The 27,304-nt window shown below is 44.8% G+C and overlaps 1 protein-coding gene across 3 annotated transcripts in view; it reads right to left on the bottom strand.

Moving 5' to 3' along the window:
• The window catches only part of tprg1 (tumor protein p63 regulated 1), a 44,748-nt gene extending 19,881 nt beyond the window's left edge, over positions 1-24,867 (bottom strand). The window contains exons 1-4 of one of the 3 annotated variants that reach the window (XM_042111733.1): positions 24,660-24,867; positions 8,820-9,068; positions 7,901-7,992; positions 1-122 (exon numbers count right to left, since the gene is read on the bottom strand). The exon at positions 1-122 is cut by the window's left edge and continues 55 nt beyond it. In XM_042111733.1, coding sequence (XP_041967667.1) covers positions 1-122; positions 7,901-7,992; positions 8,820-9,062 — 457 coding nt within the window. In that variant the 5' untranslated portion in view covers positions 9,063-9,068; positions 24,660-24,867. Of the gene's footprint in view, positions 123-7,900; positions 7,993-8,819; positions 9,083-9,597; positions 9,741-24,659 lie in introns of those variants that run through there. The other 2 variants (XM_042111731.1, XM_042111732.1) reach the window with 2 other exon arrangements.
• Between the last annotated feature and the right edge of the window lie 2,437 nt (positions 24,868-27,304).

Consider the following 27,304-nt stretch of genomic DNA (forward strand, 5'->3'; position numbering starts at 1 on the left):
AGTGGAGCGGGACTCTCTGGACTTGCTCGCAGTTGAACATAACGAAGTCGTACTTGCAGATGAGGAGTGTGTTCTCGGTCAGGACCACCAGCCGCTCCTTCTCGTTGTTCCAGTGGTCCACCCTGGAGATGGCAAACCACAGAGTCAGCATCTACGCCTGTTTGTGTGTGTGTGTGCACTGAATAAAACAAAGTGTGTAGATCAGTGTGTGGGAGGTGGTCTGTGTGTCAGTTGTGAGCGTGTGTTTTTGTGTGTGTGTGTGTGTGTGTGTGTGTGTGTGTGTGTGTGTGTGTGTGTGTGTGTGTGTGTGTGTGTGTGTGTGTGTTTGGGATGCAGCTTTGCAAAGCCTTTAGGATGGGATTCATGATTTGAACAAAACACTATTTCATCTCTGCAACAGCAGTCATGGTTCTGGAGAAGACAGCTGAATTGATCTGGACACCACTTTGTGATTGGTCAATGGCCAGCGTTCTGACTTCCTGAGTGGGTGCTAAGATTGGGCATGAGAATTACCCTGTGCCTCGCTGGACACTATAATTGGCTCGTGGGTATTTTCAGTGCCTTTGGTGGATTCTCTGATTGGCCAAGGGGCCTTCTGGGTGCCTGGCTGGACATTGTGATTGGTCAGTGAGCAGCATTTAGCATGTCTTGTATAAGTTGATATGATAGGAGGCTACCCCGCCTCGCCGCAGGCTCACTGACCTCCTGCTGGGTTCCCCCCCACTGCGGTCCTGTACTGAAAGAACACATCAACACACTGCACACTGCTACTGGCCTACATGCATCTATAAGCCTCTCTTCCCACTCTCCTCCGTCCACCCTCTCTGGTCACTGGATTACAGACGAGAGAGAGAGAGAGAGAGAGAGAGAAGGAAAGAGGGAGAGAGAGAAAGAAAGTAAGAAAGAATGAAAGAAAATCTAGAATGTCCATCCATTCTAAGTGAAATTAGGGAAAGAAAGAATTTTTGGTGGTGGGAATGGTTTGCGACTGCAGTAATGTTTCCTGAACACCGGAGGTCATTTAGTTTGTTGGTCATTTGGAATCAATTACAAACCATGAGATGTGATGTGAGACAAATTGAATACGGAATGTGGTGTCATTTTCAGAATAATCATACAATTAACATAATTTGATAAACTAATCGGCCACCAAAAGCAAAGCATAGGACCTTCACTTAGTACTTCTAGAAGGAGTACAGGGGATCTTTCGCCGATGAAAATTGTCATAAAACAGCAATCTAACAATGTCATTAATAGTTCATGATGTTGAAAGTAAAACTGTGCATGTACAAAGTAAACAGAAAAAAAGACGCCATTCTTAGAAATGTACGAGGCCTTTCCTATAGACTAAATCCTATCTAAATCCTAACGCATGGCATGGCAGTGTGGGGGACCTAGGAGGGTACAGTCGATTGTGCACTGCTGAGTGCCGTGTTTTGACAGTCTGGAGTGGTCTCGGCGTGGGGAGTTATTTTGAGGGAAGACAAAAAGCATGTATAGTGCAGCGCCCTCAATTATGTACATACTGTAAAAGCTTCCAAATTTCAAGAATCGCCTTGGGCAAACATCATGTAATATGCATGCTGGCATCTCTGGGTCCCAAATGTTTTGCCAACAGACACACACACACACACACACACACACACACACACACACACACACACACACACACACACACAAAAGAGAGAGAGAGAGAGAGAGGGGTTGAGTTCACAAAATATATTACGCACATATGAGCCAGCCTGAATATAAATGACCCCGTCGGAAATAAAAGCCACATCGCACAGAGATCACAGAGTCCCTAAGCTTGTGTTTAGCAAGAGGAAAACAGAGCTGTGGAGCCTTTTAACCCCAATTGCCCATAGCTTTAGATGGGTGCATTCATTAAGAACAGCTGCGGGGCAAAGCAGAGAGCGAGAGAGGGAGAGAGAGGGAGGGAGAGAAAGAAAGAAATGAAGAGAGGAAGAGTGAGAGAGAGACTAAACAGGGAGCGATAATGTGACACTGGACTCGACAGTTTTCGGGAGGGATGTAGAGAGGGGGATGTAGAGAGGGGGATGTAGAGAGAGGGGGATGTAGAGAGGGGGATGTAGAGAGAGGGATGTAGAGAGGGGGATGTAGAGAGGGGGGGATGTAGAGAGGGGGGTGGGGAGTTTGGGAGGAGAGGGGCAAATTCATGCCTTCCTGCCCTCCTCTTTAAAAAGACCCTCCTCCAGCGCCTCTGCCGGGGCTGACATCTCCTATTAATTGATGTGGAGACGACCCTAGTCCAGACACCACACACACACACACACACACTAACTTCCCCCGTTACTGTACAAGGGCTCTGTGTGTGTATGTGTGTTTGTGTGTGTGTTTTTCTCACTCTCCCTGTGTCTGTGTGTGTGCAAGTGTGTGTGTGTGTGTGTGTGTGTGTCTGTGTGTGTGTGTGTGTGTATGTGTGTATGTGTGTGTGTGTGTGTGTGTGTGTGTCTGTGTTTATGTCTGTGTGTGTGTGTGTGTGTGTGTATGTGTGTGTGTGTGTGTGTGTGTGTGTGTATGTGTGTGTGTGTGTGTGTGTGTGTGTGTGTGTGTGTGTGTGTGTGTGTGTGTGTCTGTGTTTATGTCTGCGTGTGTGTGTGTGTGTGTGTGTGTGTGTGTGTGTGTGGGTGTGTCAGAGTTTCTGTTGTCCGGTAATTGCCGGACATTGGCAGGGAAAAAAATGAATCTCTCCGGTTGTCCGATTGAAATTGGCTAATAATCCCGTCCCCCTAACACAATCTGAATTTGAGAAAAATCCTAAAATGTAGGCCTATACTAAAGCAAGAATACCTCCTTTGGCTATGTTTTAAAGGAGCAGGCTCTACTGGCTATGTTTTAAAGGAATAGGCTCTACCGATTGAAAGTTATTAAACAACACGCATATGCTGCATTTCAAATAGGAAGCACGCGCTTAAAAGGTCTGTTAAACAACGAACAAATGAGGCCAGGCCCAAGCAGACTAGCCTTAAACGCTTTTTTCAGAGGCCAGACGCGATGGATGATTTGTAGTAATGTAGTGAATTGGTAACGCCTGAAGCCTCAGATGTCCGATCAGCACCACCACCAGAGGAAAAGACACTTGTCATTTTTCGTGTAGACAGACCCATGGCTATATGAACATGAAACTGTGTTCTGTTCCCAGAGCATGATTTCTCTAGCCTGACCCACCCTTATAAGTAGCAGGGAATTTAAGCCAAACCGTTACAACTCTGCCATCAATCATTATGTTAAGCCCGCTTAACGACTCTATACACGATTTGATTGGCCTGATAGAAGTTTAATTTTTCGAGCTCACAAGCCAACGGAGAGTTGCTAGACTAGCCCTGGCAGCAAATATAATTTGTTGCCACTAGGGTGCGTCTAGATTTCTAGGCTATGCTTTCTCTGTATTTGATCTGCAGGGTTAGGGCCTCCTCGACGAGGAAATTGCTGGTCCGCGGATAATTTGCGGCACAATCGAATGGAATCATTGAACCGTGGACCGAAAGAAAAAGAAACTAAACATTTTCCAGAATAGGAAATATTTCTTCATATCTAATGAAGAGGCATAGCATTAGGGGGTAGTGGTGTGAGCGCTCATTCAATGTGTGTGCGCAATGAGGAAGTGAATCTATTGAACCACTAGAGATAACGTGGGTAGCAGCAACAAACAACGTATCCTTAAAACAATGAGCGAAGCGGGTTCTTGCTGTCCATGAAAACAGCATAGAGACTGGCTAGATCTTTAAATTGACACTAGTTAAGCATGTTTAAGTCTCCAGTTTTTCTCAACTTGACTAATAAAGAAGCGATAATAGGATATTTGCGAGTATGAGTGCATGTGTGTGTTAGTGTGTAAAGACAAGGAGAAGCCACTCCACCCAGAAAGTTGTGTGTGTGTGTGTGTGTGTGTGTGTGTGTGTGTGTGTGTGTGTGTGTGTGTGTGTGTGTGCGTGTGTGTGCGTGTGTATTTGTGTGCCTATGTGCGAATATGTGTGTGCGAGTGTGTGTGTGTGTGTGAGAGAGAGAAAATATTTTGACCTTATCCTCACCCTAAGAGATGTTGAAAGTATTAAACTAGTATTTCCTGCTTCCCTCTTCTTATCACACTCTCATCAATGCCCAATTCACATGCAATGTCACTTTTGCACACAGGAATAGATGCATGTCTTTCATGCAAGTTTCCCAGTATAACTGTTTACACAACGGCCAGATCACTGACGCTCCCAAAAACCGATCACATAACAGCAGCCACTGTAAGCAGCCACTCATTCAGTGTTGAATTTCTTATTTGACAATCCTTGTATGGTGCCCTAAAAGGGACATTTAGCCTGTACAAACCCACTATTGTTCACAGCGGCATGATGAAGGCTACAGCATGCCAGCTGTGTTTGCATACGGAAACCTGTGCCTGGTTGTACGGAATATGCAAAAACCAGCTAGAAAGTCGGCCATTTGTCTAAGTGAGTAATGGCATGTTTGGCTGGTTTGAAAAAACGGATAAGTAAGGTCAACTCAATATCCTCATCACTCTCAGTAGAGCTGTTCAATTTAGAAAGAGCGACCGTGTCACATTCAAGTGCCTACGGGGACCCTGGTTCGAGTCTGACCCCGGTCATTTCCTGATCCTACCCCATGTCTCTCCCACTCACTTCCTTTCACTCTCATCACTGTCCTCTCCTACAGTATAAAGACAACTGTGGTAGCAACACACTTTAAAGGAGAACCACTGGATCGGGACACCATAGCATCTGATCTGACTAATTCAGGTATGAGCTTACCTGTTGTTCCATTTGACTACGTAGTTACAGTATATGATCTGTCCGACCCTAATACAGGTATAAGTTTAACCTGGTGATCCATTGGATCAGGTCCTTGTACAACCTGACTGGGCCTCACCAGGTGATCCATTGGATTAGGACTGGATCAGTCCCAACTGATATTTAGTTCCACTGGTTCTGCTATCTGACCTCCCGCTACTATTTGGTTCTGCTAGTTCTACTATCTGACTTCCAGCTGCTATCTGGTTCTGCTGGCTCTGCTACCTGGTTCCACTGGTTCTGCTATCTGACCACCAGTTCTCTTGCGATCAACTCCGCTGCTGACCCCTCTTGCATGCCAAATTTCACCCCAGTCACAACAAATCTAGTCAGCTTTATTTCAAAGCTGTGGAGCTATTTAGCCCCGTGCTCCGCGTTTCGCAACGTTGCGTCTGGAGGAAACTCCTTTGTGTGCATAACAGCAAGAGAGAGAGAGAGAGAGAGAGAGAGAGAGAGAGAGAGACTTTGACTTTTAAAATCCCTTTTATTGAACCATACTGTGGATCAATTACTCAATCCCCATTAATACACATGGCAAAGCAGTGGTACAGAATGTTGTTTCACCATTTAAAAATCAGTCTTCCATCATCAGAAAAATGGATCAAGCCTTTACCCACACACCATTTACGTCCAAACCAACTAAGGTTATTTGTAACGTGGAAGAAGGCATTTTCCACTCTGACCCTCGACTCCACTAACCCTTTAAACATTTCCACTAAGTTCACAGATATCCCCTCCTCCCCCAATCGATTCCCTTTCCAAATGGTCAGCTTTGCTTGATCAATTAGAAAGTTCAGGCAGCCGCACAGATCTTTTTTGGCTTTGGAGTACTTGACCCCGCAAATGAAAAGTTCTTTCGAGAAGGTAAAACCTAATCCTTGAAACACTGCCTCCAAAAGATGAAAAAAGGAAACCAATTGTGAGCAGTCACAAAAACAGTGGAAAAGTATATCAGGGACATCACAAAACCTGCACATGGGGGAAACATCAGACCTCAGTTTTGCTACAAAGACCTTTGTGGCCATGGCACTGTGCAGCACACACCACTGAAGGTCACCAGATCTTTTAGGGATAGGACCCTTGTACAGGACCCTCCATGAGGGTAGCAAGTTTTGATTACCCCCAAAGTGAGTCCTCCACTTTGTATCACACCTGTCCCTGAGCACATTAACATTTGCACACAAGAGCATTGTAACAAGAGCATTGTACAGAAGTTTCTTGTCCGCTGTAACAAAATGCACATCTTGCATCCCCTTGAAGGAGAGCAGTCTCTCTGTAGGATCCGGTATTGGGCAGTTGGGAGTGATGTACAAATCAGGAAACCGGGCATCAACTGGACCGCCCTCAAGCCAACGATCAACACAGTTTACAAGGCTTTGTGGAAAACTTTCCTTTAGATTCCTCAGTATATCTCCCACCACCCTTTCAGACCTACAGCCCAACATAGATGTGAGCTCAGGAACAGAGAACCAACGTCCAGCAGGGAAATTAAGCAGGTGTCCAAGTTTCGTTATTTTTGCTTGGCTAAACATGGATACAACGCTTGCAGACGTCACCCCTGCTTTTGACCAAAAAGGATTTGAAAACAATGGTTCATCTATGCCATAATGTTCAAACCGAGATACCCTAAAGTGCCTCCAGGCTTGTAACACTGAAGTGTAAAAGTCACTAGAGAGAGAGAGAGAGAGAGAGAGAGAGAGAGAGAGAGAGAGAGAGAGAGAGAGAGAGAGAGAGAGAGAGAGAGAGAGAGCGAGAGAGAGAGAAAGAGAGAGAGCGATGAAGGGAGGGAGGTGGAGCAGCGCGATGGTATATATATTATTCATCATCACGTGGCAGAAGGCCTTTACAGCGTTTCCTGAAAGCTCGGGCCAGATGGATCGGAGGTGACAGGCGCGAGCGCTCTCCGCATGTCAAGCCTCATCCTTCAGTGCGCTCATTGTGTTCTCTGTTTATTTCCCTTTAATTATTTTCTGTGCATTTACTTATTCACAGAACAGGCAGGAGGATAATGGACTCTGAGCGGCAGTGATTCGCAAACAGCAGGCTGAACTGGAGCCCTTGTATGACACGGGTTCATTAAGGAGCATGGCGTTAACAATTGACTGGCCTTGATGCGACATATTTGCTTGGCCATCGCACGAATGCATCACACACAAGCCGATGACAAGACGCTGCTCTGCCGTATGAATGCACTTAGGACATACCCATTTCTGCTCCACAGAAATATAATTAATTAATTATAATTAAGCGTGCCTAGCATGACACTCAACAGACACATCTGCATAACGCATGCAACTTCAGAGTGCACATCAGGTTAGTCATATGGATAGTATGGAAGAAATGCATCGCAGAGCCTTCAGGGAGTTGATGTTTACTATAAAATGGCTATTGATTGCATGATGCATATCATATGTGGTCACAAATGCACAGTAAACTGCTGTGCGCACATAGGACAAGGAACTTCACTATTGATGTTCTTCCCCTCAGATGGTGTTAACAATGTTGCAAAGTGCACACACGCACATACAGTACACACGCACACACACACACGCACACGCACACACACATACACACACACTCACACACTTTAGTTGGAAATGCGATATGCTATAGGCCATAGTCAACACTACTCTGTATTATTGCAGTGTTCATCAATTGGCTTTGACATGAGTTGACTTGAGCTGGCCTTGACTTGAGCTGGCCTTCACTTGGTTAGTTTTTGTTAAACGTTTGAATTTGAAAGTATCACACGTAACAAGTAACACACACACAGAGAGCACAGTTAATCACATTAAATCTCCAATTGAGAGACTACAAACTTAAGCAGACTATTTAACTGAGCCATGCAATACAGTAATGCAATTCACAACTTGGCCTGAGTGGCCCTACAGTATAGTGTGGCATCTGACTGCAGATTGATAATGCCCCAGTAAGAATGGCAACAGAGCTAAAGCATCAGTGATGAGACAAAGTGAGCTCAGGTCAACCACTGTTTGTTTGTCACCCAGGAAGTGTTACACATCAATCAGTGTGGACCCTGTCAAGACCATTCTGCTCTAACTAGCTTAGGGGAAACTCACTCAGCCATGAGCCAAATGTTGTTGATGGGCCCATCTTCCTCTTGGTTGACCAGGGCTTTGATGTCATCAATGGCATGATCTAAAGTACCAGGCTGGAAAGATATACCATGTGATATGAGGCCGTGTGAGCAAATATTCAAATGAGCAAATAATCAAACATTACACGATGATGATACAGTTGAATAAAATAAACATAACATTAGTGAAGACATATACATTATTAAGTCCCAAACTTGCTATGAAATATGAATAAAGAGATGTGAGTATTATTGTCAGATATTATATAAAGATTTATTTTAATCTGAAGCATGATGGCATGCTGCCCAGCTGGGAACAGAACCAACCCTGCTCATAACATAACATGGCTGTGTACTTGGAAGGCTATGTTGCTTGATCATGGAGTCATATGATCATACATACTGTACCCTATTACTCCAATGACTGTGTCTAGCATCCTTGTTTAACCCATTGAGAATAGTTCTGGCCACCTGCTCATATGCCATCCACTAGGCCTCTGCATGTTATAGCATGGCAAGATTTTTCACTAATCTAGCTCATTCTTATTCTTTTCTTCCCCATTGGTTTCCTGGTACAATTAGCCCACTCCAGACTCCTTTCCCCCTGTAGAATCTATAACAATATTGGCCGCTACTTCTACACTGGCCATTTTGGAGTGACTACTGAATCCTGAATAAGAAGCAAATGATCTGGCCACTGTGGGGTTTATGGGTGTGTGTCTATTTACTTCACAGGAGGCTGGTGTTTGCTATGGGTGGAGAAGGGCTCTCTTTATCTGTGTTCAAAAAATATCAAACCATTACTGCACCCTCTAAAAAAAGCATTGCATCAAATGTCAGCTTTGTCACATCTGGTAGCGCAGAGTGCCAAGTCTACTTGGAGTAGGAACAAAAGGCAATACCCTTAAAACGAAAAACCTCTTCACTTTGAACTGGTCCACAGCGTTTACCCATCGGTTGGCTTTCTCTTGTGATTTGGGCACGTCAGGCGCAGAGGGTATGGAGGGTGCAGTCCTCTCCTCTGCCTGTGGTAGAGGCTTACTGGCTTCAACCGTATGTTGGGCCTTCATATCCACATTAGAGGACTTGGCTTGCCCCCCATCCAGCTCCACAGCATTGAATGTCTCTTCAGCTCCATCGGACATAGTGGCCTGCAAAGGGTTTTCTTACCATCATAAAACAGTTGCAACCAGTGAGCAAACTATATCAATCATCATGACAACATACTTGTGTTTAGAAAAAAAAAAGACTAAGACCAAAAAGATTAATGTAAAAAAAGACTAAGTCTAACAGTAATCAATTCAGTATCTGATTAAAATAATAAATACATAAAGGAAGCAGTTAAAGCATGTGAGAGGTTTTTCCACATTGCCTTGTGGATAGGTGTGCTTTGAGCTATCCCATTGCATTCTACTGAAGAGCATCTTCATTGACCACAAAAACAAACGCACTTGCGCAAAATGGCCTGTGAATGTACTGGCACCCTGCACGTTCATGGCATTCCATGTTCTAAGATTGTATTCTGAAGCATTCTGTAGCGTAGGCTACAATGTAAAGAACAAACGAAATTATCAGACAGTAGAAGATAATTTCCGTCTTTCTTGTAAACGAAACTGATTCTCAATGACACAATAACTCAGTATTCTATTTAGATTAATACGGTAAAAGGGTAAGACTCACCAGGATAAATATCAAGTTTAAATGGAAAATTACTTGACACGATTTGCGCAGAACAGCGTGTATGCAGGTTTCCTGGAGTTGCATGTACAGTATAGCCTACTTCCGTGCCTGTTCAGAGGCGCACTATTTTCCTATGACAACTGTTCGTAGATCAGTCAAAACTCCTCTGTGCTGTGTGTTTCAAACCCGGAAACTGTTTCACGGTCAATTGAAGTGAGAGAAACGATAGTTATAGTCTGATTCTGACCAATGAACTTTGGACAGGATTATATAGGCCTACATTTCAAACATAGATTCGGAATTAGAGCATGTTAAGCATCCAAGCCTCCTTGAACTTTATTTTTACTGCTGTAATGTTCTTGATCTTTGATAGTGTTTTAATATTTGTTTTAGTGTTTTAATTGTCTTGACTGTGCACCTCTTTTCATACTCTAATCTGCTCAGAAATGCTTTTTTGGTGTAGCCTATGGGATATAGTGCAGTTATTTTTGAACGGACCTCCGTGAAGGCCCACCGGTTAGGCTTACGTGCGTAACAATTAGACATAAATAGCCAGTATTTCATGCGATGTACAATCCACTGTCTAACAATTTCATCAGTGGGAGGCTGTAAATTGTTTTGCGTGGTGAATTACACTTCCCCTCCCACAAAGCATCAAGGCTTTACCATTTAACCGTCACTTTCCATTCTAGCTAATCGCCTTTGATGTGACACGCTAGAAGGCCACGGATCCTTTCGCGCAATTCTTTGAGAGTGCTATTCACGGGTTGGATGATGAAGGTAAAAAAATAAATATATAAATCCCCCTCTTTCAAAGAACATTAACTGCATTCTGTTGGAAATACCAGGGTTGGATAGATTGTTTTGTTTCACATCACTCCCACGCACGCCAGGTCTTCACACTATATTTTCGGAGGCAGTGCTTCCTGTCAGTTCGTCACCAATGCCATCCTGATGTGTGCGTCCGCGTGTGCGTATGTGTGTGTTTGTGTGTGAGAGGGGTATAGCTTTCATCACGAATTAATCTGCAAACGGGAAGGATACGCTCCTGAGATTAGTTTGATATTTTGAATAATACCCATATTCTTACTCTAAATGATGTCTAAATAATCCACTTGTGGTTTTTAACAGCACTCCACCACACACAAACACAAACACACACACACTCTCTCTCCCTGGACTTTGAGAGTTCAAGCAAATGGAGAACGTCTGTATCTTTTTCCGCCACTGGTGCTTGCATGTTAACCTGTTAACCGCACAGATGCTTGGATGTAAACCTGCCAGGATCTGTTAGTGTGGGGTCGCCCAATGCACTATTATATATGTGTACGGGCTCATGTCTACTTAGCATGATCTGACACTGCACATGAATAATGCACATCAATGAACTGAATTGACTCCTTGCTTTATGATGCTTCAGATTATTCAGAGAATCAAGGGCTAAAAGTACTGTTATGTACTGCCGTATCTAGGCCAGGGACACAAGACTGCTAAACAAGCGAGTGGACCTCAGAAAAGCGTTCTGTCCTGTGTGTTTAACTGTGTGAGCCCAGGTTGTGGGTTCATAAACCTTATTGGATTTGAGCAGAGGCCTGCTGTGATTTGACAGTCCTCATCACTGATACATTCACTGGACCATGAGAACCCATCTGTGGTCATTTTTTTTTTTCAAGTCATTTTTTTCTAAATCATTTCAGGCATCTACTGTCTGTGCATGGGCATGAGAAAGTAAAAAAAAGAAAGCCAAACAATAAATGTAGCCATTTTGTTAGAGGTATTATTTATCTGATGAGTCTATTTCCTTTCTGGACTAGTTTTAGTGACGATTTTATTTTGATGCAAATTAAAGTAGTGTACCTAGAGTTCCTTTTTAATTGAACTGGAACTAAATCTGTGTATAAGCACTTAAGCACTATGTCGACTAAAGAAAGGTAGGCTACTAACTTGCTTACTTACAGTAATTCAGAATAAAGTGTTTGTCCCTTTTAGTGAGAAAAGACAAGGGTAATTGAATTTCATTGCAGGCAGCTAATATTTGTTTAGCTGAATCCCTGCGAAGCTTAATTGAACTCCCTTCAGACAGCATGCTTCATCAGCAGATGTTTCACATCCCTGTGTGCCCCTGGAGGCTGAACTGCTACAGTGTGTGTGTGTGTGTGTGTGTGCGTGTGTGTGTGTGTATGCGTGTGTGTGTGTGTGTGTATGCGTGTGTATCTTTGCTGCATTTGAGTGTGTGTGTGTGTGTGTGTGTGTCTGTCTACATCTCATTCTGTATGTGTGTGTGCATGTGTGTAAGAGTGAGTGTCTGTATCTGTGTGTGTGTGTACATGTCTGTGTGTACAAAGGCCCAGTGAGGCGTAGCGACCCTGGCAGATGACCCCCCCCACACACCCAACTCCCTCCCCCCCCCCCCCCTTGTGGTCTATGAGTAATGCTCTGGCCAGAGTGCTTGGGCCGAGGCCACAAGGCTTCATTAACTCCGCACAGGACCACTGATCTGTGAAAACTCCCTGATTCCCCATCAAAAACATTACAGTTTCTGTGTGTGCAACACCCTAACTGCGCTCTCGTACTGTAGGCCTCGCTCAGGGATGGATTACTGCACGGGCCAACCGGGCCTAGGCCCAGGGGCCCAAGGGGTCAGGGGGCCCTGAAGCCCAAGCCTTTGCATGGAATCATTGCCTCAATATCAACAAATCAGGATGTAGGCTATGAATCTGATTGAATTTAGTATTGGCCATCCCCAAAATGCACCAGAATACAGGAAATCACATCAAACAAATTAAAAAAATTCTGGGGGAGGACCCCCAACCCCGGGGGTTGGGGCCTGAAGATGGTGCCACAGCATTGCAACACGGACCCTCAACATACTCATCCACACAAGCACATGTACTCTATAGTCACTTATACACTGATACACCTCCAGACAAACACACACACACACATATACACACACACACACACACACACACACACACACACACACACGCACACACACATCATGTTTTTGGCTCCCATTGTTTTGCTGCTTAGGAGGAGGCACACGCAAGGCACCTGGAGACGTGATGGAACATTCTCCAGATCCGCAGGCGAGGGTAAGAGCACTAGTGACTCCCAGTGCATGATTTGGTCCATCTCTCTCCCTCGTCTGGGCTATGTTCTAGGGGGGGGAGTGGCCAGCGGTGAGGAGAGGGACGTCAAGAGCCAGAGGAGACGGAGGTGTTACTCCGGCCAAAAACATCAGCTCCAGTTTCATCCCCAAGAGGCCTCTCTAACATGAACTCATTGGAGACGACAGAAGCCGAAGCAGCCAATAAGTCATAAGTGAAGAAAGTCAAAATGTGTTTTTTTCGGCTGATCTGATCAGATAAGATTTCTGAGCGGGGAGAAGACACAGGATCCCACTGGGTTGAAACAGCCACACATGATGACTGGCCTCGGGTAGATCATGGGTCTCACCTGGCTTGGGTTCCACTCAGGATACCTCCTCGTCTTTAAATTGACTATTTCCAGGTCACTGGCACCTTTGTGTTTGATTCAAGGGCTCTAGGCCTTTGACTCAGTAAATCTAGTTACCCTTAAAGGGACACCAGGCAAGCCTGATGCTTTTTCTCTACGAAACTCCCCCTCGCTCGGTCTGAAGCTCTTTTCCTTTTCTTTGCATCTTCTGTCAAGGTGTTTTTGCTGCTTCTTCGCCGGCTCTGCCACGTTTGCAACAATCGCTAGCATTTCGTTAGCCTGCCTCTGTGCTGTGGATGCAGGATGTAAACTGATCGGCGGGTACGATACACTGAACTTGCAAGCGGGATATTCTTCCTACAGGCAGTAGGGGCGGGCGAGATTATTCGCCCTGTAATGAGTCATTTAACCATATACCGACTTACGAAGATGAGTAATTAACACGAAAGCGTTGCCTGGTGTCCCATTAAAACCATGTTAATATGAACTGCTGAAGTTGTTCTATAAATAGATGGACTGGAATTGAATGAGAATATTGTCATATCTGTCTTTTCTCTGGGTCGGCCCTGTTATCGGCCAGCTCTGTGTCAGTTGTTGACCAGCATGTCGTCAGGGATCAACTCTGATATCGCCAGACTGTATCTGACCTGACCAGTATCCCAGCGTCCTTTGTGATCTCTGGTGATGAGTGTTGTGTCACCTGCTTTTTTTTTACGTCCTCTCTCCCTCACTCTCGTTCTCTCCGAGGTGGGGGGGTGGTCGGGGTTCGTGGCGAGGGGGCTCATCTGGAGTGTTGCCACCTCAGACGTCTGGTCATCTGCTTGACATGTCCACGCAGGCACGGCGGCACGCGGAGCGAGGGCCCCATCTGTCAGCGGGCATGACAGCCTTGGCCTCCGGTGGCTCTCCGCCCTCTGCCCGGCCATCGACCCGTGCGCGCGCCCGGCCTGCACACGGCTCTTACGTGGCCAGCGAATGTTTACGCTATGTTTTGATGACAAGTGTTGCACTTGACAGCGCGTCTGGCCCATGCATCCTGTGATGCATCTGTCCGGAAAGGGGATTAAGGAACGCTCGGCGGAGTTGCTTGACATCGGCTAGGCGGTGACGTGGAAATGTTTGCGATGCGTCGAGGCAGCCAGCGCATCTCAAGCCCAGAGTGCAGGCTCTCAAGGAGAAGAAATCGAGAGAGGAGCGCGAAGAAGCCCGTCGTTTGATATAAAAGGAATTTTTTCTTTTCTTTTTTTTCCCATGAAAACTCTGACTATTAGGACCAAATCTCAAGAGAAGACATCAAGCTGATATTAAAAGAACAGTCTGTTACCATTTAGATCAAAAGATTAAAGAATGAAAAACCCTGGCATACTTTCCCGCTCTCTCTGTTTCTGCGCTGCTCTATGGAAAGCAAGAACAAAGATTGAAAACATGAGCTTTGACTATACAGCCAATGACACATGAAAAAAACAATCCTTCAGCATCAGCAGAAGCAAAGAGAGAGATACAAACACACACACACACACACACACACACAAACAATAATGACCCGCATTAGCCAACATCGAGAGCCCTTTAGTCAAAACATAACAACTAACATCAGGAAAACAATGTTCTAGCTGCCAGCCCAGCTCCAGCCGAGACATGAAGCCGAAGGAGTCCTGCTGTGTGTATGTGCGCTGCTATGCCCACACTGACCAGAGGGTGGCAGTGTACCCTCACGCTAAGCTTCCTCCAAGCACGTGGCACGCAGGGTTGTGTGAAGCAGGCGCTTGTTTTCACATGTTTTAAAAGCCTCCTGATGAACACACAGTTGACTCTCATTGACCTCAATAGATCAGTTCCTGGCCAGGCTAATCCCCTCCGATTTTTTGGAGCAAGGGGCTCTTGCTCTCTGTTATTGGAAATTCACGTCATAGGCCCTACACCATTCCTCAATTATACATGCATATTTCCTTTCCAACAGGCTGATATCGCGTGACCTTGAATCCACAAGGAGTGGCTAACTTAAGAGAAGGTGCTGAGGGGAAAAGAGAGAGGGAGGGAGAGAGGGAGGGGAAAAAAGTACAGCTGAAAAATGTGGCACAGTCGATCCCACAGGGCACTCTGTTTTGCACCTCCTGTGCCCTGCCTAATGCCCGGGTGCCAACCCAAATCAGTCTGATCTCTAGAGCACGGCTACTCCAGGTGACGGGCGGACTGGGCAGATTTGGCCTGCTCCTGGCGAGCTCTGGCGTAACCTTTGGTGAAGCAAGCTGTCAGGTCAGTCTCAGTAGTCATCTGACCTCAGTTTGCCCTTTTATCCACAGTGGGGAAACTATAGAGATCTCCCTTTTAATCCGTCTTAAGGTCTGCAATTCAAGATTCATTTTCTTTGCTTTAACCTCTCTCTCTTCCTCCTTTTCTCTCCCTCTCCCTCCCTCTCTCTCTCTATCATTGCTTGCCCCATATACACCATCCTCAAGCGAGTTTTTCCCGTTCTCTAGAATCTCTTGAGGGATCGAGGCGGCTGCCTACACTGTCTGTCATCATTGTGTTCGCCCTCGCCTTTCCACAGGGCTGCCTGACAACCTTTTCTCGCTTCTCACTGATTCTCGTTCCCACACAAAGACAACAAAGCGCTGACAGGTCATGCAGGCATTCTTCTTAAGTTGCGGTTAATATTACGGCAAAGAAATCCCTATTTGTGAACTTTTTGTATTTGAGGTATTTTAAGGGCTGTTTGTGAGTTTTATCCCCCTTGTCTCAAGTGCAGTTAGCTCACATGGAGATGTTCATTTTCTCTAAAGTCTCTCTCTCTGTCTCTTTCTCTCTGTCTGTCAGTCTCTCTCTCTCTTCTTATACCAGATGGTCTCACACACCTGTTCACTGACTCTGGTGTTTAGCACACTTGTCGGGGTAGTATGTGTGTGTGTGTTTGTGTGTGTATGAGTCTGTGTCTGTGTGTGTGTGTGTGTGGGGGGGGGGGGGGGGGGGGGTTCTGTGTATGTGTGTCTATGTGTGTGCGTGCGTGTGTGTGTGTGTGTGTGGGGGGGGGGGGGGGGCGGTTCTGTGTCTGTGTGTCTATGTGTGTGTGTGTGTGTGTTTGTTGGTCTGTGTCTGTTTATTTGAGGGCTTCCATGGGTAGCAAACAAACATACTTGCAACAAACAAACAAGCTTTGCACCTGCACCAATCTAAAATCATGAACACAACGCATTAGGTTGCAGTATAGGCTACAAATCACATGGCCTTCTGGGCCATTTCCAGACTTCTGTTTATACACACTGGGCCTGAGGCCAGATCAGATGACTAGAGATGTCATTTGTTCAGCATCACTAGAGAAATGTGTGTGTTGCAAAACAACATTCTTTCCTTGTGTGACCCTAACCTACATTCCCCAGCTACAGTATGCTGGATTAGCCAGCTATTTTATTTCTCTCTCTCTCTCTTTTCCCCTTGCTTTCTCTCATTCCCTCTCTCCCGCTCTGTCTGTGTCTCTCTCTTCCTCTCTCCATCTCTCTTTCCCTCATTTTCCCTCTTTTTGCTCCCATCTCTCTCTCTTTCTCTCTCTCTCTCTCATTCTCCAGCCATCTAAGAATTCCTGTAAACAACACTGTACCACCTCCAGAGTTATGCGAGGACGTGGCTTGCTGGAGAGGAGAGCTCGGCATGTTTGCCACGCAATGCCTATAGGATTACTGAGCATTTTACGCCCGACTGCTCTTTCTCTTTCTGCTCTGCCGAGCCCCAGTCTCTCTCTCTCTTTCCCTCTCTCTCTCTGTCTCTCTGCTCTTTCCTGTTTGTTAGGCCGCGTGTGATTTACAGCACGCTGGCGCTCTGGAGGAGGAGGAGGAGGAAGATGAGGAAGAGGAGGAGGAGGAGGAGGAGGAGCTCCCAGAACGCACTGTAAGGACGCACGGTGCATGGCCCTAAAACAGCAAGCTCACATTGCACTGCAGGCTCCTATGCAAACAAGAGGACACTGAAGGGATCTCTAGTCTGCATCTACTGTTCACCTCACCTTTATCTTCATGGCTTTCCTACTTACAAACCAAACCAAAACACACACACACATGTGGACCATGCTATAGAGGGACTTGAGTTTCAATGTTGCACCTAGACTATGGAGCATTCAGGGCTGACAAAACAATACTAGCCATGCATACAAGCAGAACATTGCTCCACAATCCCAAAATGCAACTACTAATAAACCAGTGGGAAATGCCCCCCAACATGATAATACAAATGCCCCCCCTCCCCAACATGATGATACAAAGCCCACCTCAAGATGTAGGTAGAGGGATGAGCTGGGCTGGACGGTGAGGGGTGGAGGAGACTTAAACCAGAATCTGACGAAACAGCGAGGCCTTACACATTCTTACACGTTGGCCGTTCATCAAAGGCGATCCAGCAGGGAGCAGGGGTGTAGGGGTGCAGGGGAACAGGCATCCTCCCCCCTCCCCGAGCTGCCTGGGCTTCCCATCACAGCAGGGAGGCATTAGAGTTGGAAACTGGATTAATAGTTTGCCCAATTCGCTGGCAAATTGAATATCTCTCCTCTTTGTCGGTTTTTTGCCGTTTGCAGTCGGACGTTGTGGCCTCACATGGAATCTTGTCTTCCATTTTGTGAAAGAAAAAAGGAAGAAGAATGTGCAATGGGCTCTAAAAATAGCCCCCACGACCTACTTTTTTAAAGATAGGACTCACAGGCATTGTTTTTTTGGTGGGGGGGGGTTGGGATGGAGGGACCTTTAAATTGCATGTTTGTTGTAGGGGGAAATCAGATGTGATATTTGAGTCCTCTCTCAGTTTCTCTATTCTCTCTCTCTCTCTCTCTCTCTCTCATCTTTCCATTTCTCTGTGCTCAGGGCGTGCGTCTGAGGCTGGCAGGCCGGTGCGGTGGATGGGCAGAGTGGAGAGGAGAGGAGAGGAGAGGAGCGGAGCGGAGCAGGGAGATCTGGTGTTTTGTGCTCGCCCTCGTAGACCTGATGTGTTTGGAAGTGTGGTGAGGCTCGGAGCCGTGCGGCCAGGGAAGTAAGAGATACAGACGCCGAGGATATTGGCTTGACATGCCTGTCAGATTCCACTCCAACCCATCAGGTTACCGCCGGCGATGAGGAATGACACCCCTCGTGCACACACACACACAGACACACACGAGCGCGTAAACCACACACACACCATCCTCTCTGACCTCTTTGTGTGGTGTGCTACAGATCAAGCATGCTGACTTTGATAACTCCAGGTAGAAGATGAAAGGAACTTCAAAAGGCTGTATGATGTCCTCAAAATACTTAAAGCGGCTATTACATGATTGACACTTTGTGCTGTGGGCGGTTCCACATGTGCCAGTATGACCCTTAAGCAGTGTTGGAAGTAACGAGTTACAAAAGTAATGTAATTACTGTAATATATTGCTTTTTGCTGTAACACAGTAATGTAAGGCATTACAAAAAACTATTGGGTTATATTTTACTCGGTACAAACTTCAGTAACGCGCATTACAATGCATTTTAACCTGAAATTAAGTGGTGTTATGTTTTGATACATATTCGCAAACAACTGAGCAAATAGCAGAACCTATCTCCTGTTACTGGTTGAAGATGACTGTGGCTGGCTGCAACTGACTGGATGGACATAAGCCTACGCTCATTATTTTCAATTTATCAGAGACAACTAGGATATGAAGAACAGTTAAGTGCACTTAAAGTGCACCGAAAGATCTCTATACCTCGCGAAATAGCACAATTCATTTAATGACACATCTAGAGCGGTGCCACGCATCTTTTTGATTCTTGATAAAGCATAAATGCTCTTCATGTCAGCTTCGTGCTGTGAACTTGAATTAAAGAGAATGAAGGGATAGAAATGTAAAAAAGATGGGGACTTGGACTTAGGTCGCAAAAACAGTGACTTCAGACTTGACTTGCGACTCCACTCAAAAGACTTCAGACTTGACTCGGACTCGAGCTTCGAGACTCCTGAACAAGCTGTATTTCATGCAATTATTGCTTTTTTAATCTAAATTTATTCATGTATTTCTATTTTATTTTACTGCTACATATACTTTGTGAAACGTATAACGACCAGCATGGCCCCTTTGCCATAATGTGCAATGTAACGCATGCGCTATGTGCGCACATTCACAGATATAAATGCATTGACCATGGCGACAAGAAGTCCTCCCGGAGTTGTGCTTTTATCTTTACTTTCGGTTACAAAAACTGCACAGAGGAAATAAGCAAACAGCTACATGCAAGGTGTGTGGCACCAGGATAAATGATGCCTATTCAACAACGTCTGATTTCATCAGGCATCTCCAAACGCACCCAGATAGGTCAGTCACTTAGGCCTAGCATATATCGTCACAGGTGACAAACTAACCATCGCAAAGTGTTGTTCTAATGCTGGGAACAGGCAGAGATGGGCAAAAATACATCAGAATGTATTTCAAAATAAAATACCTAATACCCTAATTTTTAATGTATCAAAATAAACTACAAAATACAGTAACCATATTATGTATCAAAATAAAATACTGTATTTTCGTATTTAGAAAATACTTAAAATACTTTTTTCAAAGAAGTATGAAAGCACTGCAAAAAAAGCTTTTTAATATCCCAAACATTTAGCCTATTAAAACTATAGTAAAAAACAATACAATTTGGCCCGTCATACCAAATAGTATACCGTATGCAAGTTTATGTAGTGTTATCAGAAGAATAATTCAAGAATTTACATTTACATTTAGTCATCTAGCTGATGCTTATCCAAAACGACTGACAGAGCTTTCAATTAACCACAATATAATCAATAGGCCAAAATCATAATTGTGTATCTGTGCCGAATTTCGTAATTCAAGTCCAGTGCAGAACTGAATAAGAAAATCCTAAGGCTATGTACTGTATCTTGAAGTTCCAGTATGTGAGAAACTTGATATGCCTTAATATCTCCAACCTCAAGTATGCAGCTAATAAGGAAATAGAATTGTTATTTAAATAAACAAGATGAACTTGTCCCCATAGACACACACACACGTGTAAGCACACACACACACACACACACACACACACACACACATCCTGATTTAACATCTGTGGTGCAGGCTTGTTCACAGTGCCACTCAACAGCGAGGGCTATAATCTACAATTGTGGCATGGATCATGTCTAAGACTCTAAAGGAAAACCTTGTCTGACAGGGTTTGCATCAAGCTTACCGCACAAACTAAGACAGACAGACTGACTCCATTTGCGTTATATCTTTATATCTTCTGGGTGCCTTAAAACAAATGGGACTAAACGCATGAAACTCAAAACTTTTGGGCCTTTGCTTCTGATAATCATTTACAGACATATTCAAAGAGCTTGTGTAATGTGGCATGACTGTGGAAATATTTCCATGAGCCAAACAAGCTACGTTAAGTTAGGATCGATGTTCAACATCTCATTCATGAGAATCCCCCACCTTGTCAACACTTGTGTGAACCCCTGAACATTCGAGTAACATCAGATAGTAGAACCAACTCTGCATTTAGATAAATAGGCATTGCATTGTTCTGTCAAAATCTATATGAAACCTTAGTGCTTGCTGTAATGGCACATAATGTCTCCTTAAAGGAACATGCCAACATTTTGGGGAATTAACTTATTCACAGTCTCCCCTAGCCTGGCCTTGGCCTGTCTACGTACTTCCGGTCGATTTCTTTTCCCTACAGTACTCCGTCTGGAATAGTATAGTATAGTATAGTATATATACTCTTTTGATCCCGTAAGGGAAATTTGATCTCTGCATTTATCCCAATCCATGAATTAGTGAAACAGACACAGCACACAGTGAGGTGAAGCACACACTAATCCCGGCGCAGTGAGCTGCCTGCATCAACAGCGGCGCTCAGGGAGCAGTGAGGGGTTAGGTGCTTGCTCAGCCGTGCCTACTGGTCGGGGTTCGAACCGGCAACCCTCCGGTTACAGGTCCGAAGTGCTAACCAGTAGGCCACGGCTGCACGGTTGCCTAGGTTGATTCACGCTCGTTTACTTCGGCAGTTGGGCAGCCGACCAACCAGCGAACAGAGGGCGTCCCTGAGAGCGATTACGTACTCAGGCATGGTGTTTAGCTACGTCCCCGCCCCTGAAGCAGATCGCTTGGAATACATCAACGTAGGGAGCGAAAAGGGCTTATATTTATGAAATCTTTGAGCAAATGTGAATAATAGTTTAGCCTATTAACAGGAGTGTCACGAATGAAGTGGAGTAGGATGTTATATCGTCAGCTAAACTTTAGTAATAGATTTTGTCACTTGAAATAGGCTACAAATGTACTCGAGTCAAACTCTAGTTTAGTAGGCTACATGGTCACGTCAAAATCACTATTTTTCAAACACTAAGAAGGCTCGACATAACTTGAAACTTTGATCGAAGCATCATCAGTGTCTCTACATATGAACTCGAGCATTAAGAACATTATTCGTGTACACATAGTTTACTAAAAAGAAAGATTTTGGACAACTCACTCCTTGCAAGATAGCAAGATGGCAGCGAGCAGAAAAAACAAGTGAGTTGTTCAAAACCTCTCTTTTAGTAAACTCTGTACACCAACAATGTTCTCAATGCTCGAGTTCATGTGTAGAGACACTGATGATACTTCGATCAAAGTTTCATGTTGTGTCGAGCCTTCATAGTATTTGAAAAATAGCGATTTTGACGTGATTGTATCAAAAAAGTAGTAGCCCTATAGGAATCCCATTCAAAAGGTCATTTCACCCGAAAACGACAACGCATACAAGCTTAAAAGTGGCGCTTTGGACGTACTTATGCATTATGAAAGTTTGACTTGGGTACATTCACAAAACACTATATGATGCATTTTGGCGAGAGTTACGCAGATGAAACGTGTGATTGTTTGCTGATAAGATGCACCCGTGCTTGTTATGGGCGTGCTGCAGAGAAACTTCTCTGTATGACGAAACGCCGGTTGTTAGTGATTGGTTCAAAGCGGTTCAAAGGAACTCCAATGATTTTAAACCTCAAACTGTGCCCTCCCACCCGGAAATAAACGAACGCCTATGGATCTAGGCCAGGCTCTCTGCGAAGTCAGAGAGTCTGGTTTCCAGGCTAAGTCTCCACCAGTGTTAGATAAGATGATACATACCATCTCATTTCTGTGCGTGCAGTAACTCAGTCTGAAGCACCCACTGTTAGCCTAGCTTAGCATAGCTCATTGAGGTGGTCAGAACCAACTAGCCTATAGCTCCCAAAAGTCACAAAAGAACTCCACCATTTTCCTATTTACATGTTGTGACTAGTATAGCAGTATAATAACTTTGGGGGAGATAGTGAATTAGCTAATTTCCCAAAATATTGGCATGTCCCTCTAAATCAAGGATTCCCAAGGAGCTTCCACTAGGGGGTACGCGAGATGAAAAGGGAAATGTCGGAAAGGTGTTAAAAATGATTAATTAAAAATAATAAATCATTTTTGTGTGCATGTGTTTGTGTGTGTGTGTGTGTGTGTGTGTGTGTGTGTGCCCAGATAGCAAAATCAGATTGGCAGATAGCGGACCGCTGGTGATATGCCGCCGGTGGCGTGCCACCAGATTTTAGACCAATAGTGGCAAAATATTGAGCAATATTGGTCTGCATCCCGCCAGCGGACCACCAGAGAAACGATGAGCAAAATGTCGGCGGACCGCCAGCTATACCCCCAATGCACCGACAGCGGTCCGCCAGCCTCTTGCTATCTGGGTATGTATGTGTATGTGTATGTGTATGTGTGTGTGTGTGTGTGTGTGTGTGTGTGTGTGTGTGTGTGTGTGTGTGTGATTGATACCCGAGAGTGGAGCATGGGCCATGGGGACACACAAAGACAGGCATCCTACCCCTGAGAGTTCAAATGAGGACCATCGAGGAACATGAGTATATTTGTATTGTACTGACTTGACTTGTGTGAGTCTTGGAAATGAATGACGCCGGATTTATGCTCAAATCTCCTCCATTCATAAACTCAATAGGCTCCTCTGAATTTCATTTCTGTTAACACTTTTTAGATAATACCACTTCAATATTAGACAAAGAAAACAAAGAAATACATTCAACCAGTAGCTGAGCAATCTATTTTAATCATGATTGCACCCCACTTCTCTCGCTCTAGCTCCTTCTCTCTCTCTCTCAATCTCATTTTCTATTGTATTGTAATTCCATCTGTTAGTCCAGGAGTCTCTGTGGGAGTCATTTCGACCAGTGTGCAGAAAACCAACTGAAACAGATGATGCATTTATTGCCAAGCTGCCGGTGAGTTAGTGAGTGAGAGTCTTTTAATATCAGGGTAAACTTCCTGCTGCTCCCAAGCCTGTTTTGGAGCGAAGCGAGTAAAAATGATGGAACCACACATAGTGTTCTGACTTTTCATTACCTACATCAGCACCGGGGAAAAACAGCCCAACAAAGCAACAACAGAATGGCCAGAGATTATGAACTGGAGGTATCGCGTTCCAGAGGACTCTCTCCCTCTCCCCCTCCATCTCTCTTCTCCCTCTCTCTTCTCTCTCTCTCTCTGTCTCTCTCTCTTTTCTCTCTGTCTCTCTCTTGCTCTCTCTGTCCCTCTCTCTCTTTCTCTCTCTCACACACACACACTTTGTTTTTCATCTCTGCCTCCTTGTATGGCTGTTGTGAAGCACTCTGATAAATCCTATTAGCACAAACATGGGGGAAATGTTTCAAAACACAAAACTCTACTGATCCACAACGACATCATGACAACATGCAGTCTAGCAATATCTGCGCTTGTTGTGTTTGAGCTCAAACTCACACCCTCCGCTGCATACCTCTGCTCTGCCCTAAGGCAACACAGGAACGGTACATAGCTGGTCGGAGCCACTTTCCCCTTTTTACAGAGCTGGGGATGTTGGCACCAGACGTTTTTTGATCGCAAGTCCAAGCTAAACCCAGTGACGTTAATCCGGCTAAAACAGAAGTATTTATGGGCTCTTCCTAGGTCAGAAACGGTGTGTGACGATTGATATTCATATTTGCACAGTCAATGCTGCCCTTGTTTGTACCTTTTAACACCATTTCAAATGTGTCGTTATCGCTTAAGAAACATAACAGTTGCACTTGCTTTCAAAGAATTGTTGAACGAGTGGAAAAAAGAAAAGAAAAACAAATTGGTGGTTGCCAGGCTTGTTACTACAGAGGGGGAAGTGGTGCAGTGCTATACATCCCTTTCAGACAGATGAAAGGGAAAACGAACAGGGTTCCCATGGTTACAGAGAAACAGTTAAGTGAAGACAAATACTGTAGGTGGATTCTAAAACCCTGACCACCAAGGGGGAAAATAAACCTTTCACAAATCCATCAATGTGGCATTTCAACAGTCTCAGAGTGCAATGGTTGACAGCTTCCTTCTCTTAAATAGGCCAAGGTTAGGAATAATTGCATCAACTGCATATAGATTAAACCAAAGGGTCTCTAGATGCTTCTCTTGAACTGACCACATCTGACAGTCAGAATACACTGTAAAGACATGGTGCAGCAGTTACATAAGGAAAGTCAAATAAACCGTTTAATCTGTTATCATAAACCGTTTAATCTGTTATCATAACCAATACAACATAGAGAAAAGTTATCGTCACCTCAAGTCCCTCAATGGAAATGCTCAGGGCAGGAGGGCAGATTTACGGGACGGGGAAATGTTTGTCCAGCCTGCTGAGCCTCGTAGGTGATGGACACAGAGAAGAGCAACAGATGAGCACAATATGGAGAGAAGTCTCCGTGGTGATCTCCGTGGTGATCTCCGCGATGCGGATGTGGACTTGGAAGGAGAGAGGGAGACAGAAAACAAGGAAGCAGTCGGGAGGCACGCACGGAGACAGATAAAAAGACCAAGAGATAAAAAAGGGGGGAAGAAGGGAGAGACACTGAAAGTGATATAGAGCCAGACAGAGAGGGAGAAGGAGTGAGAGAAGGAGAACTGAAGAGGGTTTTGCCTTAGAGGTTTGCTTGGGATTTTGGATATTGTAGCTTAGTTGTCCATGCTGGCCAAGAACACGCTGTACCCTGGACCCAGTCCACAAATGACCAAAAGAGGCCTGAGTCCATGCACCAAAAGCTCTGGCCCACTCTGGCACACACACACACACACACACACACACACACACACACACACACACACAATCTCTCTGTCTCTCTCTCTCACACACACACACACACACACACACACACACACACACATACCCATGAGCAGGAAGAATGCAGCCTTCCTTCACTGTGCAACTCTTCCTTGCCTCACACACTCTCTCTTAGCCCAGTTCAAGTGGAACCTCCATTCTCTGATTGCTCCCCTGCCACCCCTCAGTTTCATCTCTCCCTTGTTGTCTTTCTCCTCTCATGGATGCCCCATTTCCCACTTCTGTATCGTCTCTCCATGGCCTCCCTCTCTCTCTCTCTCACTCACTCTCTCTCTCCATATCTGTCTCTTTCTATTTCTCACTCTCTATATCACTAGCTGACATGCTTATATGAGGTATTCTTTAACTGTTTACACAGATGGCTCTGTGCGTAAAAAAAAAAAAAAACAGGATTCAGAGGTTCAAATGAAAACAAGAGGCACGAGGCAACGCTGCATCCAGGCACCGCCTTCTCACGCTGCGCTGGGGAAGAACTACAGCCCATTAGTTCACCTCCCATTTCTACTGGGATCATACAAGGGCTTGAGAGAACACCGGCCAATCCAAAAGCAACAGCCTGTAATGATACACATCTGTTATGGTCCAGGTATCAGGAGTGGACAGTCACAAAACACCTGGACTGAGTTACTGGGACCTGGGAAATCTCTGGTAGAACTTGATACTCGAGAGATCAATCTGAAAAGATTCAATAACTCCTTTGAGATCAAAATAGGCCATTTAACATTTTCTGGATCACCTTAAAGCCATTTCATTTCAGTGTGGTTGTACAAAGTATCTTTTTGACGTATTTTAGTAATAAGTGAGGTGAGATTCCACCTAGGAGTTTTCAGCTTAAAGAGATTCACCACTTGGCTTGATCTTTAAAACACTTTTTATGATATATGGTCATCTGAACGACATATAAACACACTTGTTCCAACACGACACAGTTTGCCCTTTTGTGGTCTGGTCAGGCCACCCAGCGAAAAAGGTTTCACAGCATGACATTGCCAACTATATCTCCAAAGGGCATGAGTTTAGCATGCAAGCAAGCCTTTGAGCAGCATTAACCATGTTTTGGTTGGTGTTAGGTACGTTTCTGTGTGTCTTTTCAGTAGTTTGATTGCCTGTTGAAATGAGAGCACGCTTGCACGCCACTGGATGTTGTGTTTGGAAGGCTGCACATGCAAGCCTGCCAGTCCTTTTGCCAATCAAAGGTACGTCCTGCTGAGTGGCAGCATGAAGCTGTTTTTCCACATGCAGGATGGCCTAAATTTACCTCTAGAAAGGCCTTGCACATACACACGGATAGCAGCGGCAGAGGCGTACAGAGTAAGGAAGGGAAATAATTAGCCCAAATAAACAAGGCGCCGCTGGTAGAAGGGGGCATGTATTTCTAGATAGTGTTGCAATGAAGAGATGAGATCCCCATCAGTACATACAAACACATGCACGCTCACGCATGCACGCACACACACACACACACACACACACACACGCATGCACACACGCATACACGCACGCACACACGCCACCACACACATGCACGCACATACAGTACGCACACACAAACGCATGTATGCATAAACACCCTCTCTTTCACACACAAACATAGACACAAACAAGCAGACTACAAAAACACCTTTCACTTTTTGACTTCCTGCAAACTTTTTTTAATCATTACGTCTGGCTGTCAACAATATCAGAGGAGAGAAAGACACAAAGGGAGAGAGATGCAGAGACAGACAGACAAAGAGAGAGAGAAAAATACAAAAATGTAAGACAGACATTTTCCCCCAAATTCCAAATAGTTATCCCACACTTTCAAGATTTTGAAAATGATGAAAAAATGGCCATACTTCTTGGTGAAGGGCCCTATGCTGCCTTAGCAGCACAATTTATCTTGAAATGTGAGGATCTGAGGGACTAAAACATATGTGTGTCTGTGACACACACACACGCACGCACACACAAGTATGTACACACACACACACACTTCACATCACACTATTACAGTATTACTCTTGTTCTTTACTGCTGTTAATTTTAGATCTTTTTGTCCACCCCACACTGATGTACCCACCTCTTCTTATGTATTTTCTGTTTTTTGT

The sequence above is a fragment of the Alosa sapidissima genome, chromosome 12 (assembly GCF_018492685.1).
Source record: "Alosa sapidissima isolate fAloSap1 chromosome 12, fAloSap1.pri, whole genome shotgun sequence".
Lineage (NCBI taxonomy): Eukaryota > Metazoa > Chordata > Actinopteri > Clupeiformes > Clupeidae > Alosa > Alosa sapidissima.